Source organism: Moschus berezovskii, chromosome 6, assembly GCF_049115385.1.
Source record: "Moschus berezovskii isolate FMDL1 chromosome 6, NW_MosBer_1.0, whole genome shotgun sequence".
NCBI classification, from domain to species: Eukaryota; Metazoa; Chordata; class Mammalia; order Artiodactyla; family Moschidae; genus Moschus; species Moschus berezovskii.
Window position 1 is genome coordinate 102,737,505 of NC_142465.1, and position 23,432 is coordinate 102,760,936.

The 23,432-nt window shown below is 38.2% G+C and overlaps 1 protein-coding gene across 2 annotated transcripts in view; it reads left to right on the plus strand.

Annotated features, from left to right (window-relative positions):
• The window catches only part of LRP6 (LDL receptor related protein 6), a 182,098-nt gene that overhangs the window by 97,159 nt on the left and 61,507 nt on the right, over positions 1-23,432 (plus strand). For both annotated transcript variants that reach the window (XM_055396305.2, XM_055396307.2), the window contains exons 4-7: positions 2,015-2,211; positions 3,869-4,000; positions 6,829-7,225; positions 8,350-8,521. In XM_055396305.2, coding sequence (XP_055252280.1) covers positions 2,015-2,211; positions 3,869-4,000; positions 6,829-7,225; positions 8,350-8,521 — 898 coding nt within the window. The remainder of the gene's footprint in view (positions 1-2,014; positions 2,212-3,868; positions 4,001-6,828; positions 7,226-8,349; positions 8,522-23,432) is intronic.

The following is a 23,432-nucleotide window of genomic DNA, read 5'->3' on the forward strand; positions in this document are numbered from 1 at the left end:
ATGCGTATATCTTTTAGAGAGGGATTTTGGCTATTGCTATCTGTTTATTCTTTTGTTAGGCTCATTAGAGTGAATTTTAACTTTTTATTCGATAATATACAAAGGACTTAGACTTTTTTTCCTCCCCAAAGTCTTTCAAAGAACTGATTATGTAATTTCTGATACTTTAAGATGTCTAATGAAAGCCTAAGTAATTTCATCTTTAGTATTACTTATATTTCTCAGTCATGTTACTTTACTTTCTTGGCAGCATCTCAGAACTCTCTCTGTTTATGTTTTACCATAATGAATTTTGGGATACTTAAGTGTAAAATATGCAGGCCTATTTAAATTTGAACTTGAACTGTGATATCACTCACATAGTAACAATTGTAAATGTTATAAAGCTGTTCATTTAAAAAGTGAAAGAAACCACTTCAGAAGTAGACATTGTGATGGTTGTTACTGGGAAATGAGTGAAAGTAATATGCTAGGGAAGTGAGAATTAAGAAAAATGAGGAGAAAATTGTGGTGATGGGTGGCATAGTTGTGAGGTTTTAAAATAGAAAGTTTGTGAAACTAGTCATTCTAATCTTGAATTCAGTTATTTAAAAATCTGGCTCAAATTTTAAACACCTTAGGCTAGAACCATTCCATGTATAATAACACATGCTAATTCTGCTTAGAGGAAAATGATCTTACTGCTCTTTAATTTAGTATAGGTGATCTATTAGGTATTAGAGATCATCAGATAACCTTACGGACCTAAAAGTTGGATTGTCTTTGAGTGTGTTATCCTTTCAGTTCAGTTCAGTTCAGTCGCTCAGTCGTGTCAGACTCTTTGCGACCCCATGAATCACAGCACACCAGGCCTCCCTGTCCATCACCAACTCCCAGAGTTCACTCAAACTCATGTCCATCGAGTCAGTGATGCCATCCAGCCATCTCATTCTGTGTCGTCCCCGTCTCCTCCCATCCCCAATCCCTCCTAGCATCAGACTCTTTTCCAGTGAGTGAACTCGTCGCATGAGGTGGCCAAAGTATTGGAGTTTCAGCTTTAGCATCAGTCCTTCCAATGAACACCCATTATCCTTTATTTCTCTTTGATTGCTTACATTTTCCTCTTTCTCTCCTTGCTGAGTGATTTATGAAAATATTAAGATTTGGTATTATGAAAATATCAAAGCATTTATTTTCTTGATTTATTACTGTGGCTTAAATGTAATTTATTCATTATTCAAGAATTTTCTTATTTACTAATCACACAACTCTCCATGAGACTGCAAAGTTCTGTGTCTTGAGTACTGGTCAGGCTCTCTACCTCTCCTTCCATATAGTTAGGATTGCTTGTGAATTTGGCGATCTGCTTTGTCTCTTGAACACATTCTGCCAGTGTTTGGGCTTCCTCTTTGCCCCTTGGCTTGTGGAGATGAAGTAACCATACAGCAGAAAGCCAGCTGAGGTGGTCATTTGCTGAAGCTAATCTGGGGTTTGCAGAGAGAGCTCTCCCAGAATGACTTTCTAGCCTCATATGATGTTTTTACTTTTCACTTATGAAAGCCATAAAAAGTGACTGAAGAAACAGGCTCAGATTCTTTGTTCTTCCACATCAGGAAGGGAGAAACTCACTGCGAATTAAAACTACTTCCCAGTGACAACTCTAAACCCTGGGATTTTTTTCATTTTGCCAGCCTTTCTCCTTCTGATGACATGAATTATGTGGAAGGTTGGGAGATGTGAATTGACAGCAGAGCTAGTACATTAGTGTTCACTTTGTCTGCTAGCTTGGAGTGTACGTGGCCCTGATGCCAAGTTAGAAACCATTCTTGATTGGGGAATTTGGACACCATGAATTCAAATAAATTTGAATTTACTCTGTGACTATTTTTCATAGGTATATTTGACCTTAAGGTACGTGTTATTCAGGATTTGTATGTGTTAATGTGGACTACAAGACCATTTCAGTGGGAGTGATAAAGTTTTGATTAAAAAAGAAAATTTAGAAATGTTTGCGCTTTTCTCTTTGGGTTACTAGGCAGGCGGTGGTTAAAGGTTCCCTTCCACATCCTTTTGCCCTGACGTTATTTGAGGACACATTGTACTGGACTGACTGGAATACACATTCCATTTTGGCTTGCAACAAGTACACTGGCGAGGGTCTGCGTGAAATCCATTCTAACATCTTCTCTCCCATGGATATACATGTCTTCAGCCAACAGAGGCAGCCAAATGGTAAGTGATCTTGATTTTTAAATTGCAAGTTGGAATAGCTTTGAAGCACTCTGATGTCTGGCTTTAGTGAGGGGGCAAGAGGAGAGAGGATGTATTCAGAGTGGGAAGGAATAAAAAATCGGGAAAATGTCAAAATTCCAGGTAGACAATACTCTAAACCATTTATAGCTTAATATCTATCACCGCAGACCACCTCAGCCCTTTGTTTTAGTCTGGGGTTACGAAGGTAAAGGAGAGAGAGAGAAAAGAAATTGAGATAGCTCATATATTAAGATTCTGTGCAAATACATTTTGTATTCATATTCTCACTAATGAGTGATTTCGTTCATTGTATGTTTAGAAACAGACACTTTCCTTGAATGGAAGCCTCTTAACTATTAATTAATGCAATTATTAATGCAACTGGTTCATTTAAGTACCTCAGGTTGGTTTAGTTAAGTACTTGCTTATCCCTTTTCCTTGTATATCTCCCCCTGCTTTTTCTTCTGTTTCTGGTCACCCTTTATAATGATTTGGACTGTGACTGCTGACAACAGTTTCTTGCAAGAGAATGTTAAGTGTTTGGCACTCGTGTGTAAATAAATGTCTGACATGTGTCTGAGTGTATTTCAGATTGTATTCCAGAGCCAAAAATGCAGGGCTTTTGGATTATGCATTACTTTGTATTAGCTCTTTCCATTTAAGGGGAGAGAGTCAAATATTGAATGTGTCGTATTGGAATCCAGTGATCATGAGTTCATAAAAATGTTTGTGTTACTCTTTTGTAAAAAAATAATGTTTAGTCACTTGTATAAATATTTTATTCTCATTGTTGGCTTTTTAATGGCACTGTTGATCCTTTATGTTTTACTTGTTTGAGAATCTGCCGTTATCTGTGATACTGCCTTTTATCTTTTATAGTTTTTGTTTCCATGTTGATTTTTCTCTGAGTGTTGTTTAAATTTGTCCTTTTCTATTGTTTCTTCAGATTTTCTAATTAATCTCTGGTTCTCAGTTTCCCCTTTTAAAATCCATTATGCTCACCTTTTCCATGTAAATCTTTCCACAGTGTGCCTCCAACCACAGACATTCCCTTCTCTGTGCTCATTCAGCTTTTACTGTTGTTAGTCAAATCTTAATCTCCAGTTACTCTGATCACCTTACTGTCTCACACAGTGTGCAGCCTCCTAGCTTTCATTCATGTGGTTTTACCACACTCGAATGTCCTCCTATCTGTCCTTCCTGTCAAGGCTTCTGCCCTGTCCTGTATCTACCATGAAGCTTTTCTTCAGTTATTCAGGCCTTTAGTGCTTTCCTTCCCATTTGACTCTATACTTATTTACAGTCTGCACAATCTCAATTTCGTTGTTCTGTACTGTTTTCCATTATTACTTTTCATGAATTTTGGCTTACTGGCTAGATTGCACGCTCTTTTGGGGCAGGGGCAGCCTGCTTTACTTCTTGTGTATTCCTCTTTGGATACAAAATGCTAAGTAGATTTTTCACTGTTTAATTCCCTTCCTTGCAGATGGTCTGGTCGTCAAGCACCCAGATGACATTTGGTAATAATTTGGTTTATCAGAGCTGCTCATGTTATGGTTGTTAACCTTTGTGTACCTAGAGTGGGGGAGGTCATCCATAATCATTGGTATTAATCAGTGTGATTTATATTTGACAGCTACAAATCCATGTGGAATTGATAATGGTGGTTGTTCCCACTTGTGTTTGATGTCTCCAGTCAAGCCTTTTTATCAGTGCGCTTGCCCAACTGGGGTCACGCTCCTGGAGAATGGAAAAACCTGCAAAGATGGTAAGAAGTTGGTTGCCATGAAGGAAGAATTTCAGATAGCAATTGGGATTCTATATCATTTATTTTATTTCTCTATAATAAGCTCTGTAAGTTACAGTGCTTTGGGAGACCAGTCACTTAATCCCTCAGTCTTCACAGTTGCTTATATAATAGGAGTGTTTGCATTTTATGGCATCTCTTGAATGTTGTTTTATAAATTATTTTAGTATTTTAGCTGAATTTTTAACATGCAATTTTTTTTGGGAAAAATAGGTGCTATTTCTCTTCTCTGTCAGATCTCAAAGTCATGAATATCACAGTTGATTCTTGTGGAAGTGAATATCATAAAGAATATATTTTTAACAGGTAACATTTGTAAATAAAGAACCTCTGCAAGGAAAAGATGTTTATTAAACTATTAATTTTAAAGACTATCATGGGATAGATAAATTTTCTGAAAAATGACTGAATGATATTTTTAATTGCCTTTTAACAACAGAGAAGTGCCTTCAGAAGAAGAAAAGAATTCCTTATTGTTCTGCTCAAAGCAACCTGTTTCTATGCTTAACCACCACACTGCCTCTTCTCCTTACTCTCAGTTCCCTGTAGAGAGAGGGCCTATTGGAGAAATGTTCTGATTTAGGACATTTCAAGGTACTTGTGGTTTGGGAGAATGCCATTTCTCTTTTTTCTTCTTAATGAGAATGTTGCTCTTCATTTTAAACCCTATGGATCACCATCTGGTTCTCTAGCCACCAGCACAACCTGGTAAGAAAATTGTTATATTTAGGAGTGGGTTAGAGTTCCTGGCAAGGGGATCAGGGAGTCAGAGAGATGGGATTGAGTTAGTGTACAGGATATTTGTCATGACTTGGCATTGATAAATTATCCTCCTAGTCAGAGGTGAAACTGGCTGATTCTTGTGAGAGGTTTCCATGGCAAACAATAATTTGGTTTCAATTTAAAACAAAACGTTTTTGTAATGTTGCTTTTTTGTTAAAAAATATAGCCTGACTTTAAAACAGAGGATTTATTTTAGCTGTAGTGGTCTGTTTACAGCCTTAGAGCAGTGCAAATATACCTGTTTAACAAGCATCTTAATTTCAGATATACATTTTGCATGTAGCAGCCTTAAGTTCGGAGAAGGCAATGGCAAGCCACTCCAGTACTATTGCCCAGAAAAATCCCATGGATGGAGGAGCCTGGTAGGCTGCAGTCCATGGGGTCGCTAAGGGTCGGACACGACTGAGCGACTTCACTTTCACTTTTCACTTTCACACATTGGAGAAGGAAATGGCAACCCACTCCAGTGTTCTTGCCTGGAGAATCCCAGGGACGGGGGAGCCTGGTGGGCTTCCGTCTATGGGGTCATACAGAGTCGGACACGACTGAAGCGACTTAGCAGCAGCAGCAGCAGCCTTAAGTTAACTTATTTTGTTTCGATCACCTTGCAAAATTAACAGCTTCACTTTCTAAGACTTCTTTGTTTGAAGAGTTTATGACTGGCTCCTTTCGGTAGTTAGCGGAGGCAGTGAATTTTATAAAGTTATTCCTACTTGGTGCCCACTGTGGCATTTAGGGCTGTATTCTCTCTAAGGTAGGGTTTATTTATAATTAATCCATGAGTCAAAAAGCTGATGCTGAGAGCTTCTTCTCTCCTCAGTTTTTTCCTACTGTAATTCCAGATTAATGCTTGAAGTTTAATATCAGTATTTTCTTTCAGACTCATTTCTTTGGTTGGGAATCTTTTTTCACTCTTTCAGATGTTAACTTCCTTGCTGTCTTTTTTTTTTTTTCGCTTTTATATGATGTTATATGATTTTTTTGCTAGTGGTTGACTTGAGCATTTAAAATCAAAACAAACAAAATTGAGTTAATGTTCTCATTCTCAGCTGTATTTTTATTGATCGCTGTTTTGGGGTTTAAATAAATAAATGTGATTTAAAACTTCGTGAAATAAAAATTTAAGAGGCTTTTAGAAAATAATGTATTCGCTAGTATTTATTGAGTACTTATATATTTGGTACATTTTTGAGTTTTATGTTTACTTCCTCTAAGTCTCTCAGCAACCCTATGAGATATCGATGCAGATATCAGGCTCAGAGAGATGAGGTGTTTTGCCTGACTTTGTGTAGCAGCTTGAATCCGGTTCTGTTACCTGCACAGCTCTCACCTTTACCCACTGGGTCACATTTATTTGGTTACCTCCCCTCACATTCCCTCTCTCTCCTGCTGCTGTTTCCTCCTCCATAACCTCTTTTGTCCTTAGTTCTGTCAGACATTGCCCTATAGTTCTTTTTGTTAAAACAACTTTACTGAGTTAATTTACATATCATAAAATTCAGCCTTTTCAAGTACACAATTCAGTGATTTTTAGTCAATTTACAGAGTTGTACAACCATCACAATCCATCCAATTTTAGAACATTCTCATTAATCACAGAAGATCCTTGTCCTGGATTCCTTACCTTTTTAAACATCCTTCTTGAACAAAGGACCTATATTCTATACTTCCTCTAATATTTAGCTGCTGAGCTTCTTAGGCATTACTTAGTTATATTCATTTCACCTTTAAGTGGCTGTTCTTAATTCCAGTGGCTATATAATGAATGAAGCCAGAGAGAGAATCAGAAGTTGATTTGGAGAGTTCAGGCATTACAGAGCATGACCTCTTAGTCCAGCTCTTCCTGTTTTATTGCATTACTTTATTCTACCCTAAATAGACCCTAGTGTCCTTTTATACTCATTGCTTTTCAGTTCCTGAAAAAGTTCTGCATTCTTTATTTAGAGACTAAATTTGGCCTGTGGGTTTCCATTTTTTCTTCATTGTTTTTCATTTCGTTGTTCTAGGTGCCACTGAATTACTGCTTTTGGCCCGAAGGACAGACTTGAGACGCATTTCTTTGGATACACCAGATTTCACTGACATTGTTCTACAGTTAGAAGACATCCGCCATGCCATTGCTATAGATTACGACCCCGTGGAAGGCTATATCTACTGGACTGATGATGAAGTGAGGGCCATACGCCGCTCCTTCATAGATGGATCTGGCAGTCAGTTTGTGGTCACTGCTCAGATTGCCCATCCTGATGGTATTGCTGTTGATTGGGTTGCCCGAAATCTTTATTGGACAGACACTGGCACTGATCGGATAGAAGTGACGAGGCTCAACGGGACCATGAGGAAGATCTTGATTTCAGAGGACTTAGAGGAACCCCGGGCTATTGTGCTAGATCCCATGGTTGGGTAAGAGGCTCTGCTGACAGAAAATTTTGCCAGGGGTTTCTATTTCCGCAGGTACCCAACACATTGACAAAAACAACGTGAAGTATATGTTGCTTTCCAATAAATATTTCTTTAATGACTATACATTTTTAGAATACAGTGATTGGAATAAAACCTCAAGTTAATGAATTGCTAGTTTTTTCCTTGAATGTTTTGAATACATTTTCTTTCTAAATTAAGTCCATACTTGCTGACTTTGGGTGTTGGCTGCAGATTTTGCCGAGGTTGCATCATGACCATGAAAAATATGGAGAGGAATTGTTTTCAAAATTCTTTCTCTTCCCCTAGAAAATTTAATTTCATCTCATTTTCAGTACTTCTAGGATGATTTGGTAAAGAATATGTTTCTTTTTAAATGTCCCTATTGAACTGAAATATATGAATGGCCTGATTCTAAAACTTGGTCAGGACATGCAGCTATACCGCTGGTCTGTCTTCCTTTGTTTTTTTTTTTTTTGGCTATTACACCGTGACTGTGATCCAGGGAAACACAGCTTTCTACATACTCATCAATACATCATCAATGTTATTTGTTGCTATGAGATTCATCCTGAGGGTGAACATAATGACAAATTATTACACTTCAGTGCATACCAATGCCTTTGAGCCACTTAAACTCTCAGGAGCCACAAGAATCAGCGCTATGAGAAGAGTTAGTTATTTGGGGAAATTGGTTTTCCATCTGAATATTGCTACTGGGATAAACTTTTTTTTTGTCAGAGATGATAAGCTAGCAAGAGAGAGAAGATTGTTCCTGGTAAGGAACATAAAATAACTTGGGAGGAAAAAAAACAACCAAAAAAAAAAACAACAAACAAACCTAAACATAGAATCTCATTATTGGAAGGCATTTTTTCATTATTACGCCTAGAAAACACTGTTTCATCTGAAAAATTTTTTTACAGGTTTATACACTGCAATTATAAATGTCTTAAACGGATTGTTTGTATGTTTTAAGTTTTGTTTTTCCTTCTGTAGCTGTTAACTGGTAACCAATGTAAAAGAGGGTTGGATCTCATCTTTAGTATATCTGAAATTTACAGTTTATTATCTGCTTTTAGCTCATACTCTGTATACTTCTGTAGGTACATGTATTGGACTGACTGGGGAGAAATCCCGAAAATTGAACGAGCAGCTTTGGATGGTTCTGATCGAGTAGTGTTGGTTAACACTTCTCTTGGTTGGCCAAATGGTTTAGCCTTGGATTATGATGAAGGCAAAATATACTGGGGAGATGCCAAAACAGACAAAATTGAGGTTTGTTTCTTGCTTTTTCACTTTAAAACCACTTTTATAAGGGTTTTTGAGTTGATGGTGATCTGATGCAGATATTCTTGTCTCTTCAACGGGATGCCAGAGGTGTCTTGTATTTTAATCAACCTTTAGGATTCTAGGAACTAACATCTTTTCTTCCCACTCCCAGAAGATATCTGAATTAAACTTGCATGAGAAATAGGTGTTCATCTATTTCTAGTCTTAAAAGCCTATGTGAATGATTTTTCTGATTATGGGTAAAACCACTGCCTGAATTTCCTAGGGGCAGTTTGCGCAAATCAGATGTTAAATAAGCTTGATACTGGAAGAGCTGGTAGTGTTTGTCAGGAAAACAAAGCGTACATACTATACTTTTTGTTGGTGTTGGGGAAGGTGGTGGTATATATTATCTATTAAGATGGTTACATGCAAACAGTTTTTAAATTGATTTATGAGCTATGCGGGAGAAAAATTAATTAGCCAGGGCTTGAGGGAAAATATTTAACAAATCATAGAACTAAGTTGGGACAGTCAAAATAGAATATGGTGGAAACAGCCACCATATGTGAATATTTTATTACTTTGTTTTGTAAAGGGTGAAAATCCCTGATAATGAATATGAAGTATGAATTCTACAACTTTAAATTGGACTCTGCTGGAGGTCTTGTGGGTCACATACTTAAAACAGAGTTTTGATCACAGTATTTCTTTGGAGAACACAGGACTTCTCATATAAGGAGTAGGTTTGAATGGCTCTTCAAAGCCACGGCATGTATCTCGTAATAGATAATTTGGGCTAGAGCAGTTACTTTAGAAAGGTAATTCTTGGGAGTGACAGGGACTCTCAGGGAATAGTGAGATAAAGGGCCTTCGTTTCAGATTGGAATCTTGGAATAGGAAAATAACCCATTCCACTGGGCTTGAATCCTGAAAACCATCTTATGCTCTTGCAGCTGGTTTCCATTAATAGAAAACTTTGCATAGACTTGACTATACAAATGTCTTCCCTGTTGTTAGTGTTTCACTGCCCCGACCCCCTCTAAATCCACGTTAGTGTTGGAATTTTTAGCAGCTGGAGTGCAGTGCTGCTGAGACAGAGGTTGTGAGTTTAGTTTTCAGACAGGGCATGAGCATCACTGGGGTGCAGATCACACACCATTCCCCCCCAGTTTACGAATTGCGAATTGGTGATCTGTCCTGGACTCTCCATGAGTGTATATGTGTTACTACTCTTCAGTTCAGTTCAGTTCAGTTGCTCAGTTGTGTCCGACTCTCCGGGACCCCATGAATCACAGCACGCCAGGCCTCCCTGTCCATCACCAACTCCCGGAGTTCACTCAAACTCATGTCCACAGAGTCGGTGATGCCATCCAGCCATCTCATTCTCTGTCATCCCCTTCTCCTTCCACCCCCAACCTTTCCCAGCATCAGACTCTTTTTCAGTGAGTCAACTCATTGCATGAGGTGGCCAGAGTATTGCAGTTTCAGCTTTAGCATCAGTCCTTCCAATGAACACCCAGGATTAATCTCCTCTAGATTGGACTGGTTGCAGTTTTGGCCCCTGTGTCCCAGAGGACTGTCTGCACATAAGGCACATAGTTTACATCAGAGAAGAGAACGTGACTTTTTATTTCGTAGGGATTTTAAAAATTCTGTATTTGATCTTATCTTTCTTATTATGACTGTTTAGATTGTAAATAAAACATTGGTTTCTTTCTAGGAAGTTTTCAAGTCTTATCTATGTTCAGTTCAATTCAGTCAGTCAGTCATATCTGACTCTTTGCGACCCCATGAATCACAGCACGCCAGGCCTCCCTGTCCATCACCAGCTCCCGGAGTTCACTCAAACTCATGTCCATCGAGTCAGTGATGCCATCCAGCTGTCTCATTCTCTGTTGTCCCCTTCTCCTCCTGCCCCAATCCCTCCCAGCATCAGAGTCTTTTCCAGGGAGTCAACTCTTCGCATGAGGTGGCCAAAGTATTGGGGTTTCAGCTTTAGCATCAGTCCTTCCAATGAACACCCAGGATTGATCTCCTTTAGAATGGACTGGTTGGATCTCCTTGCAGTCCAAGGGATTCTCAAGAGTCTTCTCCAGCACCACAGTTCAAAAGCATTAATTTATTTGAAATCACAAGAAGTCGAGGAGAGATTCAGGTAGAGAAATGGGAATTTATGGAGGTTCTGAATGACAGTGTTTAAGAGTAAAAATGCATCCATATCGTATAACAACATAGAATATTTTACAGGATTTATTTTCTTATTTTGTAGGAAGTGCAGTAGGCCTAAAAATTAGGGTTAATTCTGGCCTCTTGAACTGTGTATATGTCTTAATATATGTGATATCATTTGTTTTCTCGCTTCCTTTTTCTTCCTTGACTTGCACCATCGTCCTTAAACTTTCCCTTCAGATCTGCTTCTCTTCTACCAGGTTTCAGTCAGTTCAGTTCAGTTCAGTGCAGTTGTTCGTTGTGTCAGACTCTTCGTGAAACACCATGGACTGCAACACGCCAGGCCTCCCTGTTCATCATCATCTCCCAGAGTTTACTCATACTCATGTCCATCGAGTCGGTGATGCCATCCAACCATCTCATCCTGTCTTCCTCTTTTCTCCTGCCCTCAATCTTTCCCAGCATCAGGGTCTCTTCCAGTGCATCAGTTCTTCACATCAGGCAGCCAAAGTATTGGAGCTTCAGCTTCGACATCAGTCCTTCCAATGAATATTCAGGACTGGTTTCTTTAAGATGGACTGGTTGGATCTCCTTGCAGTCCACGGGACTCTCAAGAGTCTTCTCCAACACCACAGTTTAAAAGCATCAATTCTTTGGCACTCAGCTTTCTTCCAGGTTTATTGGAACACAGCTACTATTTGTTCTTTGTTCTCTTTTTGACCGATTGTTTAGGGCTGGTTTTACATCTGCTTCCACCAAATCATACACATGAAGACCTCCCCTTGTTTTTTCCCCTGGAGATTCTGATGAAGTTTCCCTAGTTGAGCATTCAATGCATTTGTAATTTTAATTACAATTACAGTATAAATTTTTTTTTTTTTTACAGATGCATCTGGGAAATAGTGCTGATACTGTTATCTAAAACTGCTGGTATATGACAAACTTAAGGAAAGAGCACAGCTATCCATCTAAATCAATTTTGCATAAGTGAGGAAGAAAACTGTTAGTTTCCTACTCTGAGACAAGTAGTGATTATAGGAGCAGCTGTGACCCCAGCTTTTCATCTTGCCTTACTTGATAGTAGGTCTACTAAAACTTTTGGGAAGATACATAATTTTTAAAACGCTCTCTTTTCTTAGAATACTTGCTGGCTGGCGAGTAATCAGCTTAACCTTAGAGCTCATCTGACCTAGTCTGGGTCACAGGCTCCTTGCTAGTCCCCTTCTCTTTAGAAAGCACCCCGCTGCTTGTGTCATGCCCAAGAATGAAAGCTGCTTTTTCCTGGGACTATCAGAAAATATTAAATTACTGTTGTAGTGGCTCTGTTTTCTTTGGAAGACTTCAAGTTTACCTGGGTTGTATGTTTCCAGTACATTTGGGAATTAAAAATAGGGGTTTGGTAAATGATCACGCAGCACTGTAAGGCATAGTAAGCTCTTGTGTTTTGAGTGGATCTTATGGGAAGAGCTCATAATGTTCATTCAGTTATGCTGTCTGCTCCCTCAGTGGAGATTACTTAGATCAGGTTCTCTCACTCACTTCTTTTGGTAAGTACCAGGTGCTAGATATGTTGGGGAGCTAGGTCTGAGATTTGGGGGAAACCAGAGAAAATTAATAGGGAGCTTTGGGTTTCAGACTTCATTTTTGTTGTCCAGAGTTGCAAGAAAAAATAAATAGGTTTACCTTAGATTTATAACCAACTTCCACAGAGAGCAATTCTGTATAGTGAAGTGCTGATGATGTCTTTTTTTTTTTTTCTTTTTTTAAAAAAAGACAATCATCGTAATGACTGGTGCTTTAATATAAGAATGTTTCTGTGAGTGTATGTCTGATTTTCGTATTTGTGAACTGATAGGGACCACTTAGGAGAAGGCAATGGCACCCCACTCCAGTACTCTTGCCTAGAAACTCCCATGGACGGAGGAGCCTGGTGGGCTGCAGTCCATGGGGTCGCTACGAGTCGGACACGACTTTCACTTTTCACTTTCATGCATTGGAGTAGGAAATGGCAACCCACTCCAGTGTTCTTGCCTGGAGAATCCCAGGGATGGGGGAGCCTGGTGGGCTGCCGTCTATGGGGTCGCACAGAGTTGGACACAACTGAAGCGACTTAGCAGCAGCAGCAGTAGCAGCAGGGACCACTTAACTGTAGGTACTTGTTTATGTTTCTTCATTATGCTGAAATCATTTCATCTCTTTTTACATACAAGCTTCTAGTTTACTTGTCTGCACTGGAGTTCCCTCTACCCTCCACTTAGGTGTTAAAATAATAAATACTAAAATACTGTCTGATAATAAATACTAAAGCATTAGCCAAAAAGGTTGTTTCTTTTTTCTGGTAGGTGACATTAAACAAGGCTTTATTTCTGTTTTGTAAGGCCTTAGAGTAGGCAGAAGCACATTGTGTCTTATCAATATTCTCATGTTTCTTAGTCCACTTCATCCACTTAATGCCAAAAGCATTAAGCATTTGTTGCACTACTGGCCTGCAGTATTGCTTACCAATAGTGAAGACCTATCATGGATAATTTATAAAGTTTAAAATATTTGTATAAAATTAAGAATATACTGTTAGCTTGTATTTTCTTGAGGATGATTTTTACGTACCAGTTTAACTTGACATTATTAATGTGATTTCAGTCACTGGTTTTATTGAAAAAAATAATACTATCATAGAGATTTTAGTATTAAAGTCTCTGAGATTTTCTCACAATTTATTTTCTCCGTATATACTTGTTATTTGTTTTTTTATCCCCCTTTTTATTTCAGAGCTTATGCTGACAAATGTAGCACGATCTAGTAGAAATAAAGATTTTCTGATCTATGTCAAAGACATGTAGAATTTTTTTAAAATCTCTTTTACTGTAAATTTCCCTATTTTAGAGAATACAGCGTCCATAGATAGTTTCTTCAAAATCTAGTTATGCCTGGCACAATTCTATTGGGAAAGAGAAACAGAGATTATTAGAACTTTGAGTACCAAGGAGTTTTTGAATAAAGAGGGTATTATTGTGTAGGATGTGTACTGAAAACTTGGCCTTTGGTGAATGTTCTGTTTCATAGTCGAAGCCTGAAATTGCAGGGCTACATTTTCCTCTCATGACAACTTCCTCTATTTAATCAGTACTCTTAAAAATAAATTTGTTTCCCAAGTATTCAGATTTCTTTTTAAAGTAATTTCTTTGTCTGGCATCTTTAGCCTGAGTATTGTGAAAGTCTGTTGAAACACACAGGGACCCATTTATGATGGCTTTCCTTATTATTTGTTTCTAAGATTAATTCCTCCTTAAGAAATTATAATAATGTAATCATTATTGGGGTAATCATCTCATCTGTTGAGGTAAAGCTCTCCTGAGTATATGACAAGTACCAACAAGTTCTTCCTTTTAAATCTTAGCCAGTTTATAACACTGTTCTGTAAAATTGATTTTACTTCTGGTTTTAGAGAAAGGTTCAAGATAATGAACTTAAATCTGAATCTTTGCCCATTCCTACTACTTTACCACAGTATATATGTATGTGAATATATATATTTTTTCCCCATGTATTCTTGACATAACAGAAAAATACTGATAAATTCCATTGTTAGATTCCTCCGCTCAACAGAACACCTGGATTTGGGGCCTGTATTCATTGAGTTGTAAACATGATGCTCTCCCATTATATTTCTTATTTCTGTTTGGGATGTGTCTTACAATTACGTACATCTTTAAGCTCCTATATGAAAGTTACCTGTTTCATACCTATATGAAAGTTGATGTACAGTTCTAACAACATTTTTAAACTTGTTACTACATTCTGCAGTAGGCAGAGTAGTACATCATCCAGTTACAAGCTCTGCCATCTCATTATCCTCTCTACTTTGGCTCTAAAAGAATTATTGCACCTATTTATGATGAGAGAAACTTACTTGATGATAGGTGTAATCATACTTTTCCTGAACTGCCACAACAAACTCATGAGTCTCATCAGGCAAGATGCATTTACCTCACTTTGGAGTTAGAGTAATTTTATCTGTGTAAATTAGGATAATCTGATACATGTTGGTACTTAGAAAGCATTTTAGTGACCAGGTTTGAACTTGCATTTGTATCATTTTTAAAATATTATCCTATTATATGTTTTCATCTCATGTTTTAGTATTAAACCATTTAATATGTGGGGAGCTGTTTTTAGTTACAGTCTGATTATTTTAGAAGTACCTGTTTTGTTCCTTTGGTTTTTGTACCCCTGTCGTAGGAGTGCTGACTTTCAGTGTCCTACTTTCTTGAGAAGAGAAGTCAACCTCTTTACAATTTATAACAGTTTTTAGTTCTTACAGAGGTAATCTCTAGATCTTTATTGAATCATTTTGTGACATTGGACCTAGTTCTCATATGATTTTGCCATTTAACTGGGTGACTTGCTGGTCTTTGTATTTTGACCATTGAGATCTTTTGAACCTGATGATCTTGACGTTCCTTCCAGCTTTAACATTTTCTGATGCTTTTTATACTAATTGCGTATCATAGGGTAAGAACAAATAAAACATTTTGCCTGGGAGAATTGCTAAGAAGGAATGTATATCGCAGATGACATGACTGCTTTTTTTGTTTTTTCCTTTAAATTTTTCCTTATATACTGTGCCTGTAATTCCTCTCACCTAAGGAAAATTTGGCATGTTGGAGGTTCATTATCTTTGTAACTCAGTTTTACTGATACTAACTTCTGGTAAGCTATTCATTTAGTTTTGCATTGACCTCTATGCAGACTACTTCATTATCAACATGTGTGATGGATTTAAATAAATGTTGAAAGTTGTTGTTTGAAGCTTGCCAAACATGTAGATGTTAATGGATTCCATGTAAAACATTTTTCAGGCTGTTATTTCCCTGTAGCTTGGAAGCTATTATATATACTTTTAAAGGGGTCACAGAGATTTTATTTTTATTGTTATTGGATTTGGAAAGGCTAAACAGTCATATAAATGGCGAGGACCACAATTTTGGGACTTCTTGGGAGGGAATTTGCAAAACATTGAACAGTGTTAACAATGACAAGTATTTTCACCTTGTTATCACCAGCTATTGAAGGATTCTGTGTCATTCCAAAAGTTATCCATAATGAGCAAAGGATTCACCTTCAGTCTTTTTTTCCCCCCACTTTAAATGTAGGTTTCAGTTTTAAAATGTTAAGAATGTTATAATGCAGGCCCTGTTAATTTTTTGGTTGAACTCTGAGTTCCCAAACTCTTCATTTATTGTACTGTGATTGTTTTTTTGGTAGATATGATCTGAAATAATAATCTCAGGGAAGGAGTTAGAATCCCTTTTATTGTGCTGAGATTTTCAATAGACTAGTGTTTTGTTATTTCATTTATTACTTTGAGCTTCTGAAATCTGCCAGGCTTGTAGTTAGTAAGTAGGACTGAAAGTAGAGGCTTTGCTATTAATCTAGCCCTTGCTCAGAGTTATTTAGTTTTGTTGTTCATTCATTTTTGATTTTGGATTGATTTATGACTTGGTTTTTATGTCTGGTTGAGATTTATAATACTATTTTTGTGTTAGTTACAGTGTTATTCTTAAAATATGGGGGAGAAAACCCCAACTCTTCTGGGTCACTGTGGATTTCATTAGTCTGCAGATAGTAAGGAAACGGTATTTCATGTGTTTTCAGAGTATCATTGTCTTTGGGGAAAATAGCCATGTTCAGACAGTTTAGATATTATTATCAGATAATTTCTGGATAGTTCCCTATACTCAAGCAAACATTTATTTTTTCTAACCCAGGTTTCATTTTTAAAATGGAGCAGGTGCTTGGTGCTTTCAGATTAGCTGCTTTTATTTGCCAGAGGTCATAGAACTTTACACTTAGAAAACAATAGAATTCAGGTTTCCTGTACAGTACTTTTTGTGTTGAGTTCTGCTGCATCTTTTCTTTTTGAAGTAATTTCAGACTTCAACAAAAAATTGGCAAGAGTAGTAAAACTTTCACCCAAATTTGTTTTATATACTCAGAGAATAGTGATCACCAGAAAATGAACACTTATACCATTTCCATTTTCCCTGTTATATTAATTGGAATTCTCTCATAAGGAGGAGGTGTCCCCTTTCCTATTTATTCAGTTATTCATGTATATTTGTACATACATATTTCTATATATATGAACCCATGGATGTTCAGTTTATTCCACAGGTTACATTGCATTGTCATCATTATATTTTTGCAAAGATTATTCCACAATTGGCAATAGGAGTGCCATCAAGGTGATTCCATGTTCTTTTCACATGTGTCTTTTTTTTTTTTAATTGTGGTGAGAAACACATAACATAAAAGCTACCACCTTAACCATTTTAAAACATACAGTGGTGCTAATTATATGTGCATTATTGTTCAAGATCTCTCGAACTCTTTTATCTTGCAAAACTGAATCTCCATTCCTATTGAACAAATGTCCTGGCAAACACCATTTTACTTTCTGATTCTCAGGATTTGATTAGGTAACTCGTCTAAGTGGAATTACACGGTATTCCCTTTTTGTGACTGGCTGTATCTCACGCAGCATAATGTCCTCAAGGTTCATCCATGTTTGTGTCATGTGATAGGATTCCCACCTTTTTTCAGCTGAATAATATTCCATTTTACGCATACACTACATTTTCTCTAAGCACTCATCTTTTGATGGGCATTTTGGTTGGTTTCACCTCTGGGCTACTGTGAATAACCATACCACAATGAATATGAGGTGCAAATACCTCTTTGGGACCCCATTTTCAATCTGTACCAGAAGTAGGATTGCTGGATCATATGGGAATTTAATTTTGTAAGGAATCCCCATCATTTTAAAAACACTTTTTGGAACAACAGTATAGTCCAGCTGTCTCTTATTTCCCATGCCAAGGAGCCATTGTTCTTTTTAATGAAGAATTGTATTTAAAAACCAGAATCTGGACAGAAGGCGTGCTCATTGGTACTGGAGTAATTTGCCTTAATTGCTAAGATGTTAGAGTCATTTTTTTTCCCCTACTAAGACTCCAACTAGAGTGTACATAAGTTGTTCTTGAGTGAGAGGAAAGGGATCAGTTTTCCCTTCTTAATATGCTGATGTTTCTCCCAGTAGGGTTTATTAAAGGCTCCAGGACAGTGGGGTTCTCAGAGGTGTCTCATGAAGCAGTTGAGTAAATTGACTAAGGTGGTGTTGGTTTTCATCTTAACGGTACCTTCAGCTGAAAATCTGTTCTTAATTTTATAGTTTTGCTGAGTAATTCTTGTTTTAGAATGCTTCAGTCACAATAGCAATTTGTAGCCATTGTCTGTAAAAGAGCGTAGTATACTGCAAATGTTTGGTATTCTAAGCATGACTCCTTGTAAAAATACTATAAAACTACCTAATGCAAGTGTGACAATTTCTTTTTCCATATTGAAAATCACTTGTATTTACTCAGACTTAAAATGTCTTGAAGTAGGTTAAAGTCTTTAAAGGCAGCACTGCATTTGCTGTTACTACTCTCTTAAACAGATGCAGAGTATCCCCCTGTTTCCCCTACTGGGTGCAAAGCGTTTCTCTTCAGTTCTCACTCCAATGAGATTCTGCATGACTGAAATGTTTTTGCCATCAATATATATTGTTCTCTGTTTTTAAAAATGCCATTTCTGTGAAATTATACTTTATACCCTATGGAGTATATGAATCAGCCCCAATGATACCTATTTGTCATATATATAATTATTAATATATAGTATGTTAATATATGTAATATATAATTGTTTATATATGTAACATATAAACTAATAGTTCACTGATTGTTTTGAATATTGGCTGGGCTATTATAAGAGGAGTGGTTCGTCTGAATTTTCTTTTGGAACTTGATAGTATCCCCAGTTCATTTCATGATGGGTGCCTGATTGTCCTGTTGTCATCTATTTCTTGAACATGTCTAGTCAAGAGAAGTTGCATAGCAGCAACTTTGGTAGCAGACTGGCTGCATTCCAAGATGGGTAATCCTGTGTTGACATTTAATGAGCTGACGAAACTGCTCAAAAACGGATGTCATGTCTACAGAAGGTTTTGCCATTACCTCCTATCTGTGAAGATAATGTTCTGGTTAACCCACATCTGTTTCTTGTTGTAGCCCATATTCTAAGTGTGGTTTGTAATATTTGGGAATGCCTCAGAATGTTAAATCCGTACCACAATGCGGTTGAAGCAGCTGAAACCACTGGAGACTCTGGTTCAGATTTGGAGGTAGATTTTAGGAGTGACAGAAGCCTAATTTCAGTTTAATTAAACCACTCTGAGGTAATACGATGAAGCACAACCTCAAGAGTTGCCAGAAGATTTAATTAGTGTTGGCTCAACTTTTAAAGCATAAGGGTAATCTTTTGGAATCGGCTAGAATGGAGCATTTGTTCTGGGTTCACAGTGTACAAGCAGTCTTTTACCAGGATTTGGGTTGTTATTTTAAACATAAAGAGGTTTAAAATGGTATTTACAAACCTAGTAACCTGTCCAAAATTGTTACTCCTTGGGTATGAGAATGTAATAGTAATTTTCTTTGAGACAAAGCAACATGTTCTTCTTTTACTATGTTGTTTTTGCCTGGAAGAGAGATTGTATGGTTGATAAAAGAAATGTTTAGAGTAGAAGCCAATTTGCTAAGAAGTGTCAACTCTGCAAAAGTAATGGAAGGAAACAGATTTCACAAAGTAATCCTTAGACTCAGTATAAAGGGAAATACATAGTTCTTTCGGTGTGAGGTCTTACAGTCATGTTTTGTTTAAACTTTTGATCCCTTAATCTCTTCAGACTATTCTTATAAATTGCTTCCTACATCTATGCTAACAAAAATGATAGCATTTATTAATAACTATTATTATCATTATTCGCATGCCCTTGGACTATTATCTTTTCTCCATTTCTTTTCTTTTTTTATTTATGGAAAATTTTAGGCACATAGTAAAGTGGAGTAAAGATACTCAGGAACCACCCAGCTTCTCCCTAGTGAGAGCCAGTGAGATGGGGAGAACCAAGGAGATGGCAGATATAAATGTAATGGCAGGTTCAGTTCAGTTCAGTCGTGTCCAACTCTTTGCGACACCATGAACCGCAGCACGCCAGGCCTCCCTGTCCATCACCAGCTCCCGGAGTCTACCCAAACCCATGTCCATTGAGTCGGTGATGCCATCCAACCATCTCATCCTCTGTCGTCCCCTTCTCCTCCTGCCCTCAATCCCTCCCAGCATCAGGGTCTTTTCAGATGAGTCAGCTCTTTGCATCAGGCGGCCAAAGTATTGGAGTTTCAGCTTCAACATCAGTCCTTCCAATGAACACCCAGGACTGATCTCCTTTAGGATGGACTAGTTGGATCTCCTTGCAGTCCAAGGGAAGGACTTCTCCAACACCACAGTTCAAAAGCATCAATTCTTTGGTGCTGAGCTTTCTTTATAGTCCAACTTTCACATCCATACATGACTCCTGGAAAAACCATAGCCTTGACTAGACGGACCTTTGTTGACAAAGTGAATGTCTCTGCTTTTTAATATGCTATCTAGGTTGGTCATAACTTTTCTTCCAAGGAGTAAGTGTCTTTTAATTTCATGGCTGCAATCACCATCTGCAGTAATCTTATAAATGTGGTTTTAATACTTCTATTTTGAGATAACCAAAAAGAAATGAAATCAGGCCTTTGTCCTTATTCTTAACAAATCTCGGCTGGCACTTTGAAATGTAAACTTGCAAATGTGATAAAAGGTTAAACAAGTAGAATTTTGTTCATTTTTCTCATGAGAAACCATTTTTTTAAGTAATTTTAACCCGTATTAGAATTTAGTTTAGGTGGGGAGGGAAGAAAGCTCAAATGGAAAACATTTGTTTGTGGTTCTTCTGAGCCCGTGAGTCTCGGGCAGCCTCGAAGGTGGCAGGCAGGTTTGAGAGGGGATGGAGGTTCGATTTAAAACAGGAATAAATTAACTTTGTTGTGTGCTGTATAGTCACCACCATTAAATTCTAATCCTGCACAGTCCACTGTGGTTCAGTGGCCATGTATGTCCACAGAGCACCTACAGTGCGGTTACTCTGAATTGAGATGCTTAAAGTGTTAAATGCATACTAAAATGACTGTAAATATTAGTATTAAAATCTCAGCAAAAGTTCTAAAGATTACATTTTGAAGTAAAACTATTTTGGATATATTTGAATAAATTAAGTATATAGATTTTAAACTTAAAATCTGGCTTCTAGAAAATTTTAAATTACACAGGACTCACATTTGTGACTTGTATTATACTTTGTTCGGACAGCACTATTCTAGACTCAACTCTGTTGTAAAAAGCTACAGAAGTCAAGAATGGGAAGATAGGTAAGGGGACAGGTGTGGGACAGGTGTGCTTACAAAGTTACATTGAAAGTGTCTTTAGCACATCTTAGTTACATTGTAGAATTTGAAATAGAGATGCTACACCTAGCTTTAAGTGAGTACTGTATTTACTCCACTACCCCCCCTCCAAAAAAACCCAAAAGACTTTTAGTTTTGCCTTTCAAGTGAGAGAAGAAGGAATAGCTAGCTCAGTTCAGTTCAGTTCAGTCGCTCAGTCGTGTCCGACTCTTTGCGACCCCATGAATCACAGCACGCCAGGCCTCCCTGTCCATCACCAACTCCCGGAGTTCACTCAGACTCATGTCCATCGAGTCGGTGATGCCATCCAGCCATCTCATTCTCTGTCGTCCCCGTCTCCTCCCGCCCCCAATACCTCCCAGCATCAGACTCTTTTCCAGTGAGTCAACTCGTCGCATGAGGTGACCAAAGTATTGGAGTTTCAGCTTTAGCATCAGTCCTTCCAATGAACACCCAGGATTGATCTCCTTTAGAATGGACTGGTTGGATCTCCTTGCAGTCCAAGGGACTCTCAACAGTCTTCTCCAGCACCATAGTTCAAAGGCATCAATTCTTCAGCGATCAGCTTTCTTCACAGTCCAACTCTCACATCCATACATGGCCACGGGAAAAACCATAGCCTTGACTAGACAGACCTTGGTTGGCAAAGTAATGTCTCTGCTTTTTAATATGCTATTTAGGTTGGTCATAACTTTCCTTCCAAGGAGTAAGCGTCTTTTAATTTCCTGGCTGCAGTCAGCATCTGCAGTGATTTTGGAGCCTCAAAAAATAAAGTCTGGCACTGTTTCCACTGTTTCCCCATCTATTTGCCATGAAGTGATGGGACCAGATGCCATGATCTTCGTTTTCTGAATGTTGAGCTTCAAGCCAACCTTTGCACTCTCCTCAAGAGGCCTTTGAGTTCCTCTTCACTTTCTGCCGTAAGGGTAGTGTCATCTGCATATCTGAGGTTATTGATATTTCTCCCGGCAATCTTGATTCCAGCTTGTGCATCTTCCAGCCCAGCGTTCCTCATGATGTACTCTGCATATAAGTTAAATAAACAGGGTGACAATATACAACCTTGACATACTCCTTTTCCTATTTGGAACCAGTCTGTTGTTCCATGTCCAGTTCTAACTGTTGCTTCCTGACTAGCTAGCTAGACGGGTCTAACGTTCCAATGTGCAAAGCTATAGAATCCTTCAGTTCGGTTCAGTCACTCAGTCGTGTCTGACTCTCTTTAACCCCATGAATCACAGCACGCTAGGCCGCCCTGTCCATCACCAACTCCCGGAGTTCACTCAAACTCATGTCCATCGAGTCGGTGATGCCATCCAGCCATCTCATTCTCTGTCGTCCCCTTCTCCTCCTGCCCCCAATCCCTCCCAGCATCAGAGTCTTTTCCAGTGAGTCAACTCTTCACGTGAGGTGTCCACAGTATTGGAGCTTCCTTAGCTGTGGCTTTTAGGGAACTGTATTTGAGTCCTTGGACTCAATTCTAAAGATTGTTATTCTAAAGATTATCATGTGTTGTTGTTTTGCCAGATGTTGCTAAAAGTTCCCTTACCTTTTAAGCATGTCGTTTGCACATTTTTTCCTTTTTCCTGAGACCCTTGCTTGCACTTAGAGCAGCATTAACACTGATCTAAGCCCCAGTTTTGTCAGGGGATCAGAGTAAAGGTCAGCAAAGCACTCCTAACCTGCAGTCCTTATGTGCAGTTCTGAAATCTAAAAAGCTCTCGAAACTGAAAATTGTTTTTGTTAATTAAGTTGGTAAAGACCCTGACTTGAAGTAGTGTAAGACTAATTGTAGTCTGTTTATGCTCCTTTCTGGGAAAATGTGTATGTCTTTCAGCAAAAATATCATGCTTGGCAATGATGTGTTGCCCTGGACCCAGGTAGAGGTGATATGCTGTGTGCATTGTGTTAACCTTTTTGTATTTCAAGAAAAAATTCTGAATTCTGAAACAGGGCTGATTAACCCCAAGGCTTTCAGAAAAGGGATTTTTTGGACCTCTGTTATTCTGTGGCTTCCTAGGTGGCGTGGTGGTAAATAATCTGCCTGCCAATACAGGAGACTTGGGTTTGATCCCTGGGTGGGGAAGATCCCCTGGAGAAACAAATGACAACCCACTCCAGTTTTGTTGCCTGGGAAATTCCATGGACAGAGGAGCCTGGTGGGCTACAGTCCATGGAATCGCAAAGAGTCAGACCCGCACACACAGACACATTATCATCCCACGAAAATTGAAAATATTTTAACTATGATATTTTGGGGGAGGTGGCTCTGCTGGGTCTTTGTTGCTGCACAGGCTTTTCTCTAGTTGTTATGAGTGTGGACTCCTCTCCCTTTGCAGTATGCAGGCCTTTCATTGTGGTGCTTCTCTTGT